The 18,224-nt window shown below is 40.5% G+C and overlaps 1 protein-coding gene across 1 annotated transcript in view; it reads right to left on the bottom strand.

Moving 5' to 3' along the window:
• Positions 1-3,925: 3,925 nt before the first annotated feature.
• Positions 3,926-18,224, bottom strand: part of LOC131195313 (uncharacterized) — a 222,272-nt gene continuing 207,973 nt past the window's right edge. The window contains exons 16-17 of the mRNA XM_058177111.1: positions 14,385-14,591; positions 3,926-4,283 (exon numbers count right to left, since the gene is read on the bottom strand). Coding sequence (XP_058033094.1) covers positions 4,170-4,283; positions 14,385-14,591 — 321 coding nt within the window. The 3' untranslated portion in view covers positions 3,926-4,169. The remainder of the gene's footprint in view (positions 4,284-14,384; positions 14,592-18,224) is intronic.

Here is an 18,224-nt window from a genome sequence, read left to right as displayed (position 1 = left end):
GTAAGTTCAGGGACGCCATTTGCCGGCGGTGTGAAAGGAAGGGGCACCTGGCTCAAGTCTGCCGAGCACCCCAACCTTCCCGCCGAAAATTCAAATCGGCCAACCAGAGCGGCTCTGAGTCAGAGATGCAAACCCCACATTCCCGCCGAAATTTCAAACCAGCCAATCAGAGCGCGAGATCGGCGAGGCGACCCGCGATTGGCCAGGAAAGAAAGAGCGCGAAGTCAAACCGAATGACTGTTACCATAGACCACGCAGCTACCCGCATCGAAGAAAAGATCTTCACAAACCCGACAATTGAAGGCGTACCGTGCCGACTGGAAGTAGACACAGGATCAGCTATCACAATCATGTCCTGGGACACTTTTGTGAAAGCCTTGCCGACATCGCAAAGCGCAAGCTACAGAAACAACGGCTCCGGGTGCAGGATTACCAGGGCAACCGCATCCCTGTTCGAGGGACAACGACCGTCGAGGTCAAGTACGGGACATACGAAAAGACCCTGCCCATCACGTTAGTCGAGGAACCTTGCCAAGCTTGCTGGGGCTAGACTGGTTCAGGCGTTGGGAATGGGGTGACTGGCGTCCACGGGCGGATGCAACCTGCAAACGCCCTAATGGAGGAATTCGCAGGCGTATTCGAGGACCGTTTAGGCAAGTACAAGGGGACCCCTATCTCCTTCAATTTAGACCCCAAATAGCTCCCATTAGGTTAAAGGCAAGGAGGGTTCCTTTGCACTCAAACCTAAAATCGACAAAGAGTTAGATAAATTAGTCAGCCAGGGATACTAGTGCCAGTTGACCATGCCAAATGGGAGACGCCAATCGTCACCCTATAAAACCAGACGGGTCCATAAGAATTTGCGCTGATTACAAGGCTACCTTGAACAAAGCATTGCAAAAGAGCGCCTACCCAGTTCCAGTAGTGCAACACTTATTGCACTCACTAGGCACGGACAAGTTTTCGCCAAATTAGACTTGGCACAAGCGTACCAACAGCTACCCGTAGATGCTAGCACAGCTGAAGCCCAGACCATTGTAACGCACGGGTGCCTTTAAGTGCACCCGGTTACAGTTCGGGTGAGTGTGGCCCGGGCTATTCCAAAATTTGATGGGCGGCTCCTACAAGGGTTACCGGAGTCGTACCCTATTCGATGATGTGTTGGTATCAGGGAAGATTTAAGAGAACTGGGAAGCGATTAAGGAAAGTTTTGGCCATTTTAGGTCGGCAGGATTAAAAGTCAAAGCAAGCAAGTGTCAGATAGGGGTCGAATCTGTTGAATTTTGGGCTATAGAATAGACAAAAAGGGATTCACCCCACTGAGAGCAAAGTCAAGGCGATAAAGAGAGCCCCAGCACCCAAAAACAAGACAGAACTCCAGGCTTTCCTGGGTCTGGTAAATTTTACGCCGTGTTTTTAAAAGACAAGGCAACGTTGCTGAACCGCTGCATAAATTGCTTGGAAAAACACTGCTTGGTCGTGGGGAAGTCAGAGAATAGGGCATTTGAGGCAGTAAAAGTTTGCTATCAAGCGATAGCCTGTTAATACAATACAACAACGGCTGCCGTTAGTATTGGTTTGTGATGCGTCCCCCTATGGAGTAGGAGCGGTACTTAGCCACAGACTCCCAAACGGCACTGAAGCCCCTATAACGTTCTATTCACGAACAATGTCCCCGGCTGAGGGGAAGTACAGCCAGCTAGATAGGAGGCTCTCAATAGTGTCAGGGTGAAAAATTTCACGAATACGTTTTGGGAGACTTTGAAATTATCACTGACCACAGACCGCTATTGGGATTACTGGCTGGCGACCGCCCAACGCCAGTGGCACTATCGCCCGGCTGACCAGATGGACTATTTTTCTGGCCGCCTACTCTTACAAACTGCAGCATCGACCTGGAAAAGAGCTGGGGCATGCGGACGCATTGAGCAGATGCCCATTGCCCGGGGAAATCGAGGACCCTACTCCGGGCGCCCCCGTTCTACTAATTGACTCTTGGGACTCTGGCCCAGTCACATCGCAGGAAGTGGCTCGGGCCTCCTACCGGGACGTTGTTTTAAGAACTGTAATCGGTTGGGTTCAAAGGGGATGGCCCGCTGTGCCGGGCGACCGTTTTAGAGAGTTTGTAAAGAAACGAGGGGAATTGTCTGTGCAAGGGGGGTGCCTGCTCTGGGGGGATAGGGTGGTAGTTCCAGAGAAGCTGAGAAAAAAAGTCCTGGAACTACTGCATGAGGGTCACCCAGGAATTGTAAGGATGAAGGGGCTAGCCAGGAGCTATGTTTGGTGGCCCCTCATGGACAGGGAAATCGGTGACAGGGTTGGCCGATGCCAGGTATGTCAGGAATCCAGACCACTACCACCTACGGCCCCAGTGTTGGAGTGGGAGAAACCCCAAGGCCCTTGGTCCCGCATACACATTGATTTTGCCGGCCCCTTCCACGGCCAAACATTTCTAATTGTGGTGGATGCATTCTCCAAATGGCTGGAGATCATCCTAATGAAATCCACAACCGCGGGAGCTGTCATTGCAGCACTAAAACACCTTTTCGCCACGCACGGGCTACCGGACACCCTCGTGTCCGATAACGCCCACAGTTCACCGCAGCATTATTTGAAGGGTACCTGGCTGAAGAGGGCATCCGACATGCCTCTCAGCGCCGTTCCACCCTGCGTCGAGCGGCCTTGCTGAACGCTTTGTTCGGAGTGCGAAGAAGCGCTATCACGAAGCGGCCCGGCGATTGGCAGGCACAGATCGGCGCATTCTAACCGTCCAACACAGGACCCCTGTGTGGCCACCGCCGCAGCCCAGCCGAGCTATTAATGGACGGAAGCTACGGTGCCCGCTAGACCGGCTACACCGAACTACGTGCAGGACGGGTTCAAAACAAAACCAGATAGAATCCGGGAATTAAACATAGGAGACTCAGTGTGGGCACATAATTACAGCGACGGCCCAAGCTGGAAGAGGGGATAGTCATAGACAAACGGGCCCCAAATCTTATCTAGTGGAAATAGACGATGGCAGAGGTTGGAGGCGCCACATAGATCAATTAAGAAACAGATTGAGCGATAAGGCAGAATTAGGCGAGACCAGCCCTGACTATGATTTAATTAACCCCACAGCTGACTGGAGCCGAGAACAAACAGAAAGCGAGAACCAAACAGAGACTTATCTGAGTCAGGCGAGGTCCAGCGACACCCTCAGGTCCCTCTAGAGGACAGCAGGTCCGAGCCGGCGAATAATCCAGGGCCGGATGGCCGGGAGGAGGAGCTCAGAGGAACGAAAAGCCCCTCCGGCAAGCTCGACTCAACTCCAGAAAGTGAACTGCGCAGGTCCGGGAGAGTCAGGAGACGCCCCACGTACCTGCGGGACTACGTAGAGAAGTAATATGCAAATATTGGCAAAGTGCCTTCTGGGAGGGGAGGAGTGTAATGTATTACTGTAAGTTTTGGCGGGAGTTTTAGGCGGGAAGTATCTCGCTTCTGATTGGATACAGCCTCTGGCTGAAGTGTATATAAGGAGAGGTTTTTCTCCAGAGTTTTGCTGGGTCACACTATATTAAAGAGCTGTTGTCACTAACCTGGTCTCCTGCCTCGTCAATACCCAAACTTAACAGCATGCCTGAGTTCTACTCCAATGTTCAAAGAATGCAAATCGGGGGCAGGGAGGACACAATGAAGGTCCTATAAAGGACACAGACAAAAAACATACCCACCCACCAACCCACCTACTCACTCACTCACACACACACACACACAAAACCAGCTTTCCTAGAAATGCCATTTAAAGTCCACTATAACAGAATGTCCCCCCCTTTTCCTATTGCAAGATTACCAGAACGTAGAAAGAATCCAACTCATCTTACTGTATTCTTTTAATAGAAATGTTCAGGATTTCAACTTGGACATAAATCACTGCAATCAATCAACTTATTCCCAGATAAGTGTGCATAAGACGGAAGCAACCATTTCTGTTTTATAGGTAGAAAACAAATTGTTCTGCAAACAATTCTTCTTTCCCCAAACATTACTCAACAATCAGGGTGAAGAAATGAAGAATAATGTTGTTGGTTTTTTTTTTTGCTGAACTCTTTTAATTATAAGGCTCACTCTGCTTGACAGTTTTAGTCATTTCCAGCCACTGAACTAATACCTTCCTATCTTCTTTCTTATTTCCCTGAAGAAGCAGCTTCCAGCAGAGGGTCCATTCCACTTCTGTGCTCCTCAAAGACTGCAGTGACTTCATTACATGCAAAGTTGATTCCACTGACATCTCCAAATGTCTAGAAAATACAAGATTCAGAGTGACTAACTGTGGGCTATTTCAGAGGAATTTTATGTCAGATCAAAGAGAGCTGGAATTAGTATATACACTCACAATGGAAGACTTAAATACAAGAAGAAAGTCTAGCCACACCCACCTTTGCTTCCAAGGGAAAATTAAATACAACAGAATAGAAATCATAGGGTCAGTTCTTTTTCTTTTCATAGGATAATTGGCAGGTGGGAAAGAAAAAAAATCATGAGGAAAAATATACATGACTTGGTTTCTGAAGAACTTGAAGAACTGAACAAAACTATTGCAATTTCATGACTAAAATGTGATCTGATCCACTGCCATGTTACATGGATGATGATCTATAACAGGGGTCTCCAACCTTGGTCCCTTTAAGACTTGTGGACTTCAACTCCCAGAGTTCCTCAGCCAGCTTTGCTCTATAAGATCTATAAGACCAACTGGGAAGAGAGTTTATGTGGATCTCAAGACAAAGCTCATGGCAAAGTTCTTCCCATGGAAGTGGCCAGTCAGTTCGTGTGGCCAGACAAGACCACATGAACTGACAGTATGAAGTTACTGGTGATATGGGCAAGCCATGGCAAATTCTCAAAAAAAAAATCCATTACAAAAATTAAAGAAATAGAGAAAAAATCTTATCATATTTTTACATTCTAAACCAGGGCTGTCAAACTCGCGGCCCATGGGTTGGATGCATCATGTGCTGGCCATGCCCATGCCCGGTTTAGCAAAGGGGAAAAAAGTTGTGATATGTTACGTGATGCCACTGTGAGGACATGAGTTTGCCACCCCTGTTCTAAACCAAGGATGTTCAAACTTGGGAACTTTAAGACTCATGGACTTCAGCATTGCTGGCTGGGGAATTCTGGGAGTTGAAGTCCAGGGGTCTTAAAGTTGCCAAGTTTGGACACCCGGGTTCTAAACCAAAAGCTTCCCAATCCAATAGTCCTGAAACTGCATCACAGCAGTCTTCTTCCCTAACTATTTAGAGGTTCTGGCTCTTGAAGTTCCACATATCCAAAGGGTACCTGAACGGAGTAATACGCAGGACTCACAAACCACTGTTATTAACGTAGCTGGCTAGGATCACCTCCCTACAATCCACAAACCCTACAATCCTTGGGGTGAAGAAACTCTGAAACATATTGATGAAGCTGGAATGCAAGTTTATTAATTTGGATCAGTTGTTTATGGATTGGTTTACGATTTTGGCTTATAATTTATACTCTCAGACTATCTTTTTTATCCTCTAGTTCCTGATCTTAAATATTGAAAAGATGGAAATAATACAAATAAACCTAAGTTTTATTTATTTTGAAGCTGTGCTGATTTCAATGGAAATAGTTCAATATATTAGTTTGTAAGCCACCAAAAGTGTGGTGACTATATGGCAAACAAATCTTTGTAAATAAAGGAATGAATAACTTCCACATTCAATTTTCCCATTGAAATTAACGAGTTCAGCAGAGGTTTTAAACATTGCTGAGACTGTTCTACATATTCCAGTTTAATGGATACTACCACAATGTTTAGATGTGATGTTACAAACATCAGTTTTGTAATGTTTGTAAAAACTGACATATAAGAAATTGTAACATGTCTTATAAATATATCTCAAATGTGCTAAGGTATTAGACATAGCCTGCATATTAAATTAATTGAAGTCATTGTTTCTAACAATGACTCAATGGCAGTAACCTTTTATAATTAATCAACTTCTCCCAAAAGTTCACTTCACGGTATAATTATAAAAGTAAGCAAAATTATAATTGATGCATTTTGTCAATCTGTGTAGCTGGAAGGTACTTTTTGAAAAGGTTATGTTTTCAGTTAAGTAAATTGAATTAATATTGCTTTGGAACTATCTTTGACGTTTTATGATTTTTTTTAAAAAAAATCTTAAAACAGCAATACCATATGCTAAAGAAAATTACAAAGATTTATATGCTTAAAATATTGCTTAAACTCATGATTGAGGGCATACATTTGGAAGGAGAATGAAATCAGACACAAAATCTAATCTGATGGTATCCATTGTGAAAAGCCTTGGTAGGCCCCAGAGAAATTCAAAAATAGTTGTCAACTATCATGTTTAATGTGACAAAAAGGGAAAATTGATTAAATACATGACTGGGGAGTAATAGTATTAATTGTATTTAATTTTCCTTAAATGTAAATGAAAATAACCTGAAATTTAATATTCTTTTTTGAAGATGGGAACTACATCAGCTCTTTTCCAATCCTCTGGCAGTTCCTCTGTGCTCCAGGATCTTTGAAAGATATAGTTCAGTGGTTCTGAGATCTCGTCTGCCAGTTTCTTCAGAACCTTGGGGTGTAATCCTGGTGATTTGAACTCGTCCATGGTAGACAGGTGTTCACCTACCATTCCCCCGCCCCCATTTTAACTTGTATTCCCAATCTGTTTTTGTGGTGCTGTTTTTGATAGGTTGGATTGGTTTTTTCCTTTTGTGTAAAGACAGATGCAAAAAATGAGTTAAGTAGATCTGCTTTCTCCTTGTTGCTTGTCCCCTTTTTGACACTTTCTCCCAGCAATGGGCCAAATGTTTCCGATAAAGGTTGTGGGCATCATTGCTTCTTTCTCTCTCATGGAGTTGTAAGTCCACCTGGCCCATATTCTCAACATCTTCTCTTCCTTCCCTTTCCTGCCTCCCTCAAACACTGCTCCTGCCACCATACTTGCTCATGCATCTCTTTCTTACTGAGATGGTCTCTGCAGGAAGAACAGCCTGCCAGAGTAGCATATGAATACACCACAATTCCATTCACCTATCAATTTCCCCATATCTTCATTTCCCCAAATATTTAAAATATCTACATTATGATCCAGGCATAGCCCAATAAAATGTTCTGTGCATAGGAATTTAGTGCATAGAATCTGTGGCTCTAAAATATTTTTGCTTATATGTATGTATGTATCTATGTATGTATGTATGTATGTTATGTATGTATGTATGTATGAGGGTTTTCTGTGTTGGACTAGAAGACATTCAAGGTCCCTTCCAACTCTGTTATTCTGTTATTGTTTTTTATATAAAAAGTTTTTTGCTTTTCAATTACAAAAATATAAACATTCCATCTTTTCTTAAGCAGTGTGTTGGCTGATTTCAAATGTCTTTGTGCAACTTCTTTCATCATTTGCAACATCATTCACATTCATATTATTTCTCTAAACTTAAAGTTATAATATATTAAACTATTAAACATTGTAAAGCTCTTCATTTTCTTCTTAGTATCTTCTAGTGATAATACCGTATTAACATTAAGGATCATTATTCTCATCATATGTGTACTAACAATTTTGATCTTATTTATATCTCTATTTTAATGTATTTTCTATTATTCTTTAGCCTTCTTCATTTCCAAACTCCTTTTTTATTCCCCAACCATTGAAAAAATACTTCCCATATCGTATAACATTCAGGTTGTTCTTTCTCCTTAATTGCTAATTTTAATCTGTTCATTTCTTCACATTCCCTCCCAGGCTGAAGGAAATCAACAACTGGCAGATGACCTGAATGTGTTTTACTGCAGTTTGAAAGGAAACTACAGCCACCTATCTCCATAACCCCCATCTCAGACACACCAACAACAGCCAAGCCTCCTACAACTGACCCCATCCCATTGGCCCTCATTTTCACCCATATCTTCAATAAATCACTAGAGATGTGCTATGTTCCTTCTTGCTTCAAACACTCTACCATCATCCCAGTGCCGAAGAAGCCCACTATCAAGGAACTGAATGACTACAGATCAGTTGCTTTAACATCTGTAGTCATGAAAGCCTTTGAAAGGCTAGTGCTTTCCTACTTGAAAACCATCACGGATCCGCTGTTAGACCCCTTGCAATTTGCATAATGAGCAAATAGATAACAGATGATGCTGTTAATATGGCTCTACACTATATCTTACAACATCTTGAATCTCCAAAGACCTATGTAAGGGTCCTCTTTGTAGACTTTAATTCAGCATTCAATACCATCATTCCAGACACTCTTCTAACTAAGCTAAACCAGCTACAAGTACCTGAACAGACTTGTAAGTGGATCACAAGCTTCCTAACAAACAGGAAGCAGCAGGTAAAGCTAAGCGGGATCACTTCAGATACCTGTACAATTAGCACAGGGGCCCCCCAAGGCTGTGTGCTCTCTCCTCTTCTCTTCTCTCTGTATACCAATGACTGCATCTCCAACGATCCATCTGTTAAACTACTGAAGTTCGCAGATGACACAACAGTGATTGGTCTCATTCAAGACAATGACAAATCTGCATATAGACGTGAGGTTGAACAACTAGCCTTTTGGTGCGACCGTAACAATCTGGCCCTGAACACACTCAAAACTGTAAGAAATGGTGGTAGACTTTAGGAGAAACCCTTCCATACTTCCACCTCTCACAATACTTGACAACACAGTATCAACAGTAGAAACCTTCAAATTTCTAGGTTCTATCATATCACGAGATCTAAAATGGACAGTTAACATCGAAAACATCATCAAATAAGGACAACAAAGACTGTTTTTTCTGCGCCAACTCAGAAAGCTCAAACTGCCCAAGGAGCTACTGATCCAGTTCTACAGAGGACTTATTGAGTCTGTCATTTGCACCTCTATAATTGTCTGGTTTGGTTCTGCAACCCAACAAGAAAGACACAGACTTCAAAGGATAATTAGAACTGCAGAAAAAATAATTGCTACCAGCCTGCCTTCCATTGAAGACCTGTATATTGCATGAATCAAGAAGAGGGCTGTGAAAATATTTACAGATCCCTCACATCCTGGACATAAACTGTTTCAACTCCTACTATCAAAACGACACTATAGAGCATTGCACACAAGAACAACTAGACACAAGAACAGTTTTTTCCCGAAGGCCATCACTCTGCTAAACAAATAATTCCCTCAACAATGTCTAACTATTTACTAAATCTACACTACTATTAATCTTCTCATCATTTTCATCACTAATCTCTTTCCACTTATGACTGTATGACTGTAATTTTTTGTTGGTATCATTAAGAGTTAAATTGCAACCTATGACCATCATTTGTGTTGTAAAAATACCTTTGATGAAGGTATTTTTTTTCTTTTTCTTTTCTTTTATTTACACTGAGAGCATATGCACCAAGACAAATTCCTTGTGTGTCCAATCACACTTGGCCAATAAATTCTATTCTATTCTATTCTATTCTATTCTATTCTATTCTATTCTATTCTATTCTATTCTATTCTATTCTATTCTATTCTATTCTATTCTAATATTTTCCTAATCACCCTCGCATCAATGGGAATCTCTTCACTTTTATTCTGTTATTATTGTTTGTGTAGTGCATTGAAAATATTAGGATAATGCTTCTCAAAGAATGGAAGATTTTCTATCTGCTTTTCTAATTTACGGTCAGAATTCTTGAGATATATCTGACAGTTTTCATTGATATTTGCAACTTTAATAATATAATAATAATAACAACAGAGTTGGAAGGGACCTTGGAGGCCTTCTAGTCCAACCCCCTGCCCAGGCAGGAAACCCTACATCATCTCAGACAGATGGTTATCCAACATTTTCTTAAAAATTTCCAGTGTTGGAGCATTCACAACTTCTGCAGGCAAGTTGTTCCACTTATTAATTGTTCTAACTGTCAGGAAATTTCTCCTTAGTTCTAAGTTGCTTCTTTCCTTGATCAGTTTCCACCCATTGCTTCTTGTTCTACCCTCAGGTGCTTTGGAGAACAGCCTGACTCCCTCTTCTTTGTTAAAATTCCTCTTTGGGAATTTTTCAGCAGTTCAGCTGCAATTGAATTAGCTACATGAGAGGTTATCTAACCATTGTTATTACTCACTGATTTAGAATCTATTAGAAGTCTTCATGCTTCTTTTAAAATGCATGAACTAGTGATGTTTCATCTATGGGCCCAAAACCACTGATCTACTGCATCTGAGCACATTATTGACAAAACCAAGCTCGCTTTATATGTGCCCAATTTCAGTGAAACAGTTTCTCACCAGGCATTTAGTTAATCAGAAACAGAGCTTCAACTCTAAACATAGAGCTTCAAATCTAAACAGCATGAAGTTACTGGGTTATTTTTTTTCTCTCTCCAAAATAAAATATTAGATAACGATCTTATTTTTCAAAGATCATCAGTAGCTGCAAACGAGTACCTTAACTGGGAGCTGTTTTACACGCTATTATTCCAGGGGAGAAAAACAAATAGCTCTTCATTTGATAAAAGCAGTTTTTCCTCAAACAGACACAAAATATTCATTGCTCCTGAGATTAAATATCTAAATATTGCTTCTGAAGGAACAGCTGTCAGCTTAAATCTAAAATCTAGTTTGTTTACCAATCGTATTTTATATTTGTTAGAAAATGACACCAAATGGCAATAACATTGAAGAAAGTGTTCTGCTGGGGAATAGATGTGCCCTTTGGTTATAGTATACACATCTTGATACAAAATGCCAGTATATCTTTCCTAGAATTATGTTAAATATGTAAAAAGCCTTACCCTATAAAGGTAAAAATGCTGGATGAATCCAAGCTATAATTTAGTATTAGTGTCAAGACCATTTCAGAAAATAAGCTACCATTACCGTTTCATTCTTTTTAAGTGTCACTCAGCATACTGTATCTGATCTTGCATTCAAAATAAGCCCTTGATGAGTTTATTCACTTTTCAAGAGAGAAAAGAGCTGGAGCTTCATTCACAGCATATGGATGGATGTAAATGGCTTTGCAAAGTAATAAGCTAGTAACCTTCCTCTCTCCAGTGGGGGGGTGGGAGAGAATAGGATATCCATTTAGAAGTTTCTGTTGATTCAAGCAGCACATGCATGTTAAATGCAAATAATCCTCCTCAGAATACTTAATCCAGATGATGATGGAGCGTTCCTGGTCAGTCAAAGAAATGATGACATTTTGAAAGATACAAAACTAATACAAAACTTTCCATAGCTTTCTCAAACTAGCCTGCAATGCTACTTTACTCAGCCTCCAGTCTCTGTCGCTTTTTATGTAAGGCAAGACGCTGAGATATTTTCACCACAGAATATTTAACAGAAAAACATATCTAGTGCTCCAAAAGACAGGAACAGGCCCCTCATTGGAAAAAAATGAGCAGAAAAATTGCAGCTGTTTAAAAATATTGCTGTTATTTACATCACAAGTTTTGATTCCACTACATTTCTACCGCAATTCAATTTTAAATCCCTCCCACTGCATTTAATCCCGCCAAGAAATTGGATTATGCAGTTCTTCCTACACCAATGGATAACCTACCAAACTAGTTTTTGGTGCTGATATAGTCATAGTCTTTCAACCACTTCTCTTCTCTATGACATGTAGTCTTCCATAACTAAGTGGCAGAAAAATAGCTCTCTTTTAAAAAAAAATCTAAACTGAAAACATTACAAGCCCTTTCTGTCTGTGTCCCAGCACAGCTATGCAATCATAGTGGCACCAGAAGCCTGGCTTATGTAATTGCTTTTATGGGGCCAATAAATACTTTCTACCAGGGAAAATAAAAATCCTTCTCCAGCTTTCTTTGTTCATAGTTGTGTGTCAATTGTTTTTCTTTTGGAATGTTTTTAAGTTTGATGTAGCTGTTCTGATTTGTCAGAATTTTTCCCAAGAGAACTGCTCAAGAACTGACTCTTTCTAGAATGGCTTCAAGCTGAGAAGTCCCCACTGCAATAGAATAGAATAGAATAGAATTTTTTATTGGCCAGGTGTGATTGGACACGCAAGGAATTTGTCTTGGTGCATATGCTCTCAGTTTACATAAAAGAAAATATACCTTCATCAAGGTACAACACTTACAACACTTAATGATAGTCATAGGGTACAATTAAGCAATCAGGAAACAATCAATATCAGTATAAATCGTAAGGCTACAAGCAACAAAGTTACAGTCGTACAGTCATAAGTGGAAGGAGATGGGTGATGGGAACGATGAGAAGATTAATAGTACTGCAGACTAAGCAAATAGTTTGAGGGGATTCAAGTTCAGGAGACTTCCAACATAGTTGGAACAACCCATTTTGAAATCAAAACAGGGCCTTTTAAGACATATTAATATGAAATTCTTTACATATCTCTATTCTGTTCATTGTCAAAAAAAATACATACAAAATAGTGCATGAGTCTACACTGTCTCTATTTCTTAAAAGAAAGGGTTAGAGACAAGTTGTTGTTTTTTTAAAAAAAGCTAAAAATCTGGGGATTATAGTTGACCTAAATGGCAAGTGCCCTCTTACAGTGAACTAAGCAGGATATCGAATAAAACTGAGATTGGCATTGGTCAGTTTTGTATTTGCCATATTTTTCAGAGTATAAGACACACCGGAGTATAAGACGCACCTTAGTTTTTTGGGAGGAAAATAAGAAAAAAGCTGATTGGCAGGTGGATCTGCCTCCCAGAATAAACTCTGTGCCTTGCTTTTTTCCCCTTTTTTTCCCTGCCTCTGAAACTTCTGAAACTCTGCCTCTGAAAGCCTCTGAAACAGCTTCAGAAAAAAAGCCTCTTAAGTTCTGTTGGGGGCTTCTTTTCTGAAGCTCTGTTTGGGGGCTTCTTTTCTGATGCTTTTTTCAGCCTATGAAACCTCCCTGTGAGAAGCTGGGTGGGACTACATTCAGAGTAAAAGACGCATCCAGATTTTCACCCTCTTTTTTGGGGGGGAAAGGTGTGTCTTATACTCTGGAAAAAATAGTAGTTATTTCCTCATTCCAATTTAAAAATACAAGGATTGATTTAAGATAACTCATGAGCCAGTATCTACAAATGCCTAACCAAGCGATTAATGAGTCTTACTGGAGTCCAAGAGCCTGAATAGTTTGAAAGTTTGATTCTAGTTTTTGTTTCACACTTTCCCATCTCTCTGAATTTCCAGAAGTTTCTCTGCCCTAAAGAAAAGGAAGAGGCAAGCCTTAACAATAGGCAACTAGTTCATTACCTCAGAGACAAAGATTTGATTTATTATAAAGTCAGAGAAAATGATTAATTATTTTGTTTCCACTTTTTTTTAAAAAAAATGTCTGGAATAGAAGAGATCATGGCTTGCTCAGGCTACTACAGGCAATCCTTGACTTATGACCGTAATGGAGCTTGCTCATTACAGTCATAAGTTGGGAAAGTCATAAAGCAGGTTGTCATGACAATTTTGCAGGCTTTTTTTGTGGTGGTCATTAAGGGAACATCGCAGTCCTTAAGCAAACCAATAGTTCACTATGAGCTAGTCTTTTTCAAAACCCAAAAGTAAATGTGATTTTCCATAGAAATGTCATAAAATGAGGTCATGTGACCACGAGTCACAGCAAAGGGCTGTAAATGTAGGTTGGCTGCCAAGTGGCATAGGGCCGGGCTATTTACGGGACCGCCTACTGCTACCAAATACCTCTCACCGACCCGTGCGCTCTCACAGAGAGGGACTCCTCAGGGTGCCGTCAGCTAGGCACTGCCGTCTGGCGACACCCAGGGGAAGGGCCTTCTCTGTGGGGGCTCCCACCCTCTGGAACAAACTCCCTCCAGGACTTCGTCAACTTCCGGACCTCCGAACCTTCCGTCGCGAGCTCAAAACACATTTATTCATCTGCGCGGGACTGGATTAGATTTTAAAGTTATGGGTTTTAAGGGGTTTTTATTATTTATACTATTTTTAAATTTGGCAATAGAATAAGTTTTTTAATTGTCGTTTTTAATCTGTATTTAAATGTATTTTAACTGTCTGTGAACCGCCCTGAGTCCTTAGGGAGATAGGGCGGTATATAAATTTGAAAAATAAATAAATAAATAAATAAGTTCCCTACATGCAGTAATGTGACCACACTTGGGAGGTGGTTGTCAGAACTTTGGAACCGGGTCATAAGTACCCCTGATGAGATCCATCCTAATTTCAAACAGTTATTACACAACTAGTCGGACATCGAGGCCTACCTGCCTTCAGCTTGGTTGGTTGGAGGACCAACCGTTGTTTTTTTCTCAGGCGGCGAATGGTTTTTGGATCAGCCCATCTTTGCAAACATTTTTTTCAGTTAAAATTTCATTGTATGAAACGAGGGTGCTTGTCCTTACCTCAACAATAGCCCCACCGGGCAGTCTAAGGAAGTGCCTGTACAGTTCTTGGAAACCCCCAAGATGAACTGTATATATCATTACATGAATGGTGACGCCTCTGGAATTTCCTGCAAATTTCAAATTTTCATCTTGCGGATGGGTGCCGCTGCAGGAGATTTGGGGCTGCTTGGCATGGTCTTCCCAGAAGTATTCATAGACAACCACCTTTCAAGACAGAGATCCTTGGGTTAATTTTTCATTTCTAAGGAACAGCTCAGCTATCACCCAATTATTACAAAAGTAAAATAATCCTATCACCTATAGAACACAGCATCTGTAGTGAAGCCCTCCATCTTTCCCAATTCTTACAGTGTGTCATGTGGTGAATTAAACCATTTCCCCTTCCTTTATTTACTCTGATAAGAGGAAGGAAAGGCACAGAATTCATTTTAGGAGCAAAGCCAGGGCAACAAGAAGGCTCTGGGGATGGTGAAGCCACCAGCAGACTTGGAGCCATCGTGGAAACAAGACCTGCAGAGATTTCAGGAAGAGGTAAAAGCCTAAGAATAGATTCTTAGATTCTATTATTCTTAGATTCTTAGATTCTAAGAATTCTTACTGCATTCATCTAATAGAGAGGAAGATTTGCTACATACAAGTAGTCCTCGACTTACGACCATAATTGACTCCCAAAATTTATATTGATAAGCATGTCAGTTATTAAGTGACTTTTGCCCTATTTTATGACCTTTCTTGCCACAGTTGTTAAGTAAATCATTGCAGTTGTTAAATTGGTAACACAGTTGTTAAGTGAAACTGGCTGCCCCATTGCTTGTCAGAAGGTCACAAAAAGGTTGATCACATAACCCCGCATTACCACTACAACTGTCATAAATACATGCGAGTTGCAAATCATCCAAATTTTGATCACTTGATCATGGGGACATTGCAGTGATCATAAGTGTGAAAAATGATCATAAGTTACTTTTTCAGTGCCATTGTACAGTAACTTTGAATGGTCACTAAACAAATGGTTATAAGTAGAGGACTACCTGTACTAGATTCTGTGGTGCCTGCCAGGAACTACTGGATTTCCTAACCCTAAAAATGTAGATATACAGTAAATACATATGTAAAAAAAAAAGTACGGTATTAGAGCTGTATATATTTCAAAAATGATTCAGAAGAATTGGTTCAGATCTCAGTCGAGCCCAATATTATCTCTCTGCTCTTTATTAAACCAACCCATATGTTTTCAAGCTTCCACACAAGCCAGGATTGGTGGTGGTGGGGGGAGTTTTTGCTTCTCCCAAATATATGTCCATCCATTACTGAATAATTCAGAAGGCAAGTTTGTTAAGAGGCAGGACGGTTGATATCTAACATGCCTGAATAACCTGAAGTAAGTGCCAAGAAGACAGCTCTGGTGTCATCTGACATCTCTATACTTAAGTTAATCAAAAAAAGTCCACTCATCAATTCATAGGCCAAATGTGGCCTCTTAAATCTGCTGAGACAGACTAGTCAAGAAATGGTGCATATCAGTCATGTCAGAGGCACTGAAGACAGTGAAGATCTCAGTTCACAAGAGCTGACAAGAGAGCTCAAAATGCCAGAACAGCATCCAGGAGCCCTTTCATGAAATCCATCCTTCAGCAAAAAAACACATTAGGGCAGTAATTCAGTGATAAGAGGCAGGCTGGAACAGGTTCAAAATGCTGAATATTTCACAGTCCTGTTAATTAAAAGAGGGGTGCCTTGCTTTTAATTGCATGATAGCCATTTCAATCTGATTGGAAGACAGACACAAGTGTCCTTGTAGTTGGTTTAGCTTGTTATGATGACAAAATGTTGTTTGGATCGAACACAATTTAATTGCAGTTAAAGAAGGCTTTTCATTTCGTATTTCCTATTTCTTGGGAAGGAAAAGGTAGGAGAAAACTGAAACCTGTACACATACTTCAGAAAGCCTCACAAGAATTTTGAAGGCTTTGTTTTTCCCTTCTGTGATGGATTTTTGTCAGGGGTAATGTTTTAGGTCCTCATTTACCTCAGTGGTGAAACTCCAGTGTTCTTATTACACAAGGACTGCACAAAAGAAAGAATTTGCATCGCATGTCCTTCTGGCATTCACATGCTGCTTGATTGCTACAGACAAACAACTAGCCAATATTTTTTCTATCCAAATTTAACCGATAGAGAGAGAGAGAGAAAAAAAATCTTGAACATTAAAGTTCATGAAAGTTGCATATTTGATGTTTCACTAGGAACAGTGGGAGAAACAGTATTTGGTTGACATTTTCTTTTTCAATGAGAGAATTGTTGGAGCTAATATTTTTGACTTCAGCTTCGTATTAGACTCTCAATGATGTATCTTTTTGTCTAAAGATGAGATATAATATAACAGCTGCCATTCTGTCTAAGTAACACAGGTTTTCATGTATTTTAAATTTGCTTTTTAAAGAATAGAATAGAACAGAACAGAACAGAACAGAATTGAATTGAATTGAATTGAATTGAATTTATTGGCCAAGTGTGATTGGACACACAAGGAATTTGTTTTGGTGCATATGCTCTCAGTGTACATAAAAGAAAAGAAAAATAAAGAAAAAAATACCTTCATCAAAGGTTTTAAATCAACTGTTTTAAACCTTAATCTTCAAAAAGAATGTAAAAAATCTTTTTTTTTTTAAGGAACAGGACTGGCAGAGAAGTATTCATTACATTGTAGATAAAATAGTTTCATTTTCAGCTAATGAACAATGCAAGAATTCAAGCCCAGTGTTGGGAAGAACTGTGAATGTACCATACTCATACCCATTCTGACTTTTTTTTTTTTGCAATTTTTCTTTTACATTTATTCAAAAAACAACGATGTTTTCTATGGCTATGCTCACATACTATTGGATGCTCTAAGTCTTATGATGTAACTGGGCAGACGATTATTTGTAAACCAACCATTTTTTACTTTGAAGTCCTTTTTTTGTACTAACTATAAAAGTAAATGTAAGTCATATTTCCAAGTTCCCTCTCTCCTTTCACAGAGAGATCCCTCTTTATTAGAGTATTCTAATAAATTGCTGTTAAGCGATCTTCTGACTTGGATTGGAGAGAGTGTATGGAGGCAGAACCTAAGGTCAGATTTGGCCATCATTGCCCAACTTGGTAGAAAGTCTTACAGCAAGCCAAAGAAGACCAAATCAAATAGAGCCAATTAAAAACCAGACAATTGTTAAGATGTAATCAGGGCTAACACTCATGTTTTCAGATGGGGACCCTGCTCTGGCCCGCTGCCAATGGTAGTAACCTGCCTTTCAGAAGACCACTAAGTTTTGGACCCAATTGAAGACAGGGCATAAAGTTGCTTATATTACAAAAGGGCGGACACTTACATTGCTTCATTGAAGGACCCAAAGTGTGCCCACCTTGTTAAAGTATGTGCACCAGACTGATACCATTGGGGGGAGGCAGTCCCATAAATAACCTAGTATTATGCCATACAGAGTTTACAGTATATACATATATTGTACCCATAAGCCAATAGGGAGCCAGTCTAGTCCGCAAGTTAGTGGTGTTAGGTGGACACATTGAGATAATCTTACAACAGTGGTGAAATCCACTTTTTTTTACTACCGGTTCTGTGGGCGTGGCTTGGTGGGCACGGTGTTGCTTGGTGAGCGTGGCTTGGTGGGCGTGGCAAGGGAAGGATACTGCAAAATCTCCATTCCCAACCCACTCCAGGGGAAGGATACTGCAAAATCCCCATTCCCTCCCCACTCTATTCCTACCCCACTCTGGGGCTAGCCAGAAGTGATATTTGCCGGTTCTCCAAACTACTCAAAATTTCCACTACCAGTT

This window comes from Ahaetulla prasina, chromosome 3 (genome assembly GCF_028640845.1).
Source record: "Ahaetulla prasina isolate Xishuangbanna chromosome 3, ASM2864084v1, whole genome shotgun sequence".
In the NCBI taxonomy this organism is placed as follows: Eukaryota; Metazoa; Chordata; class Lepidosauria; order Squamata; family Colubridae; genus Ahaetulla; species Ahaetulla prasina.
This window is presented reverse-complemented; position numbering and strand designations above follow the sequence as displayed.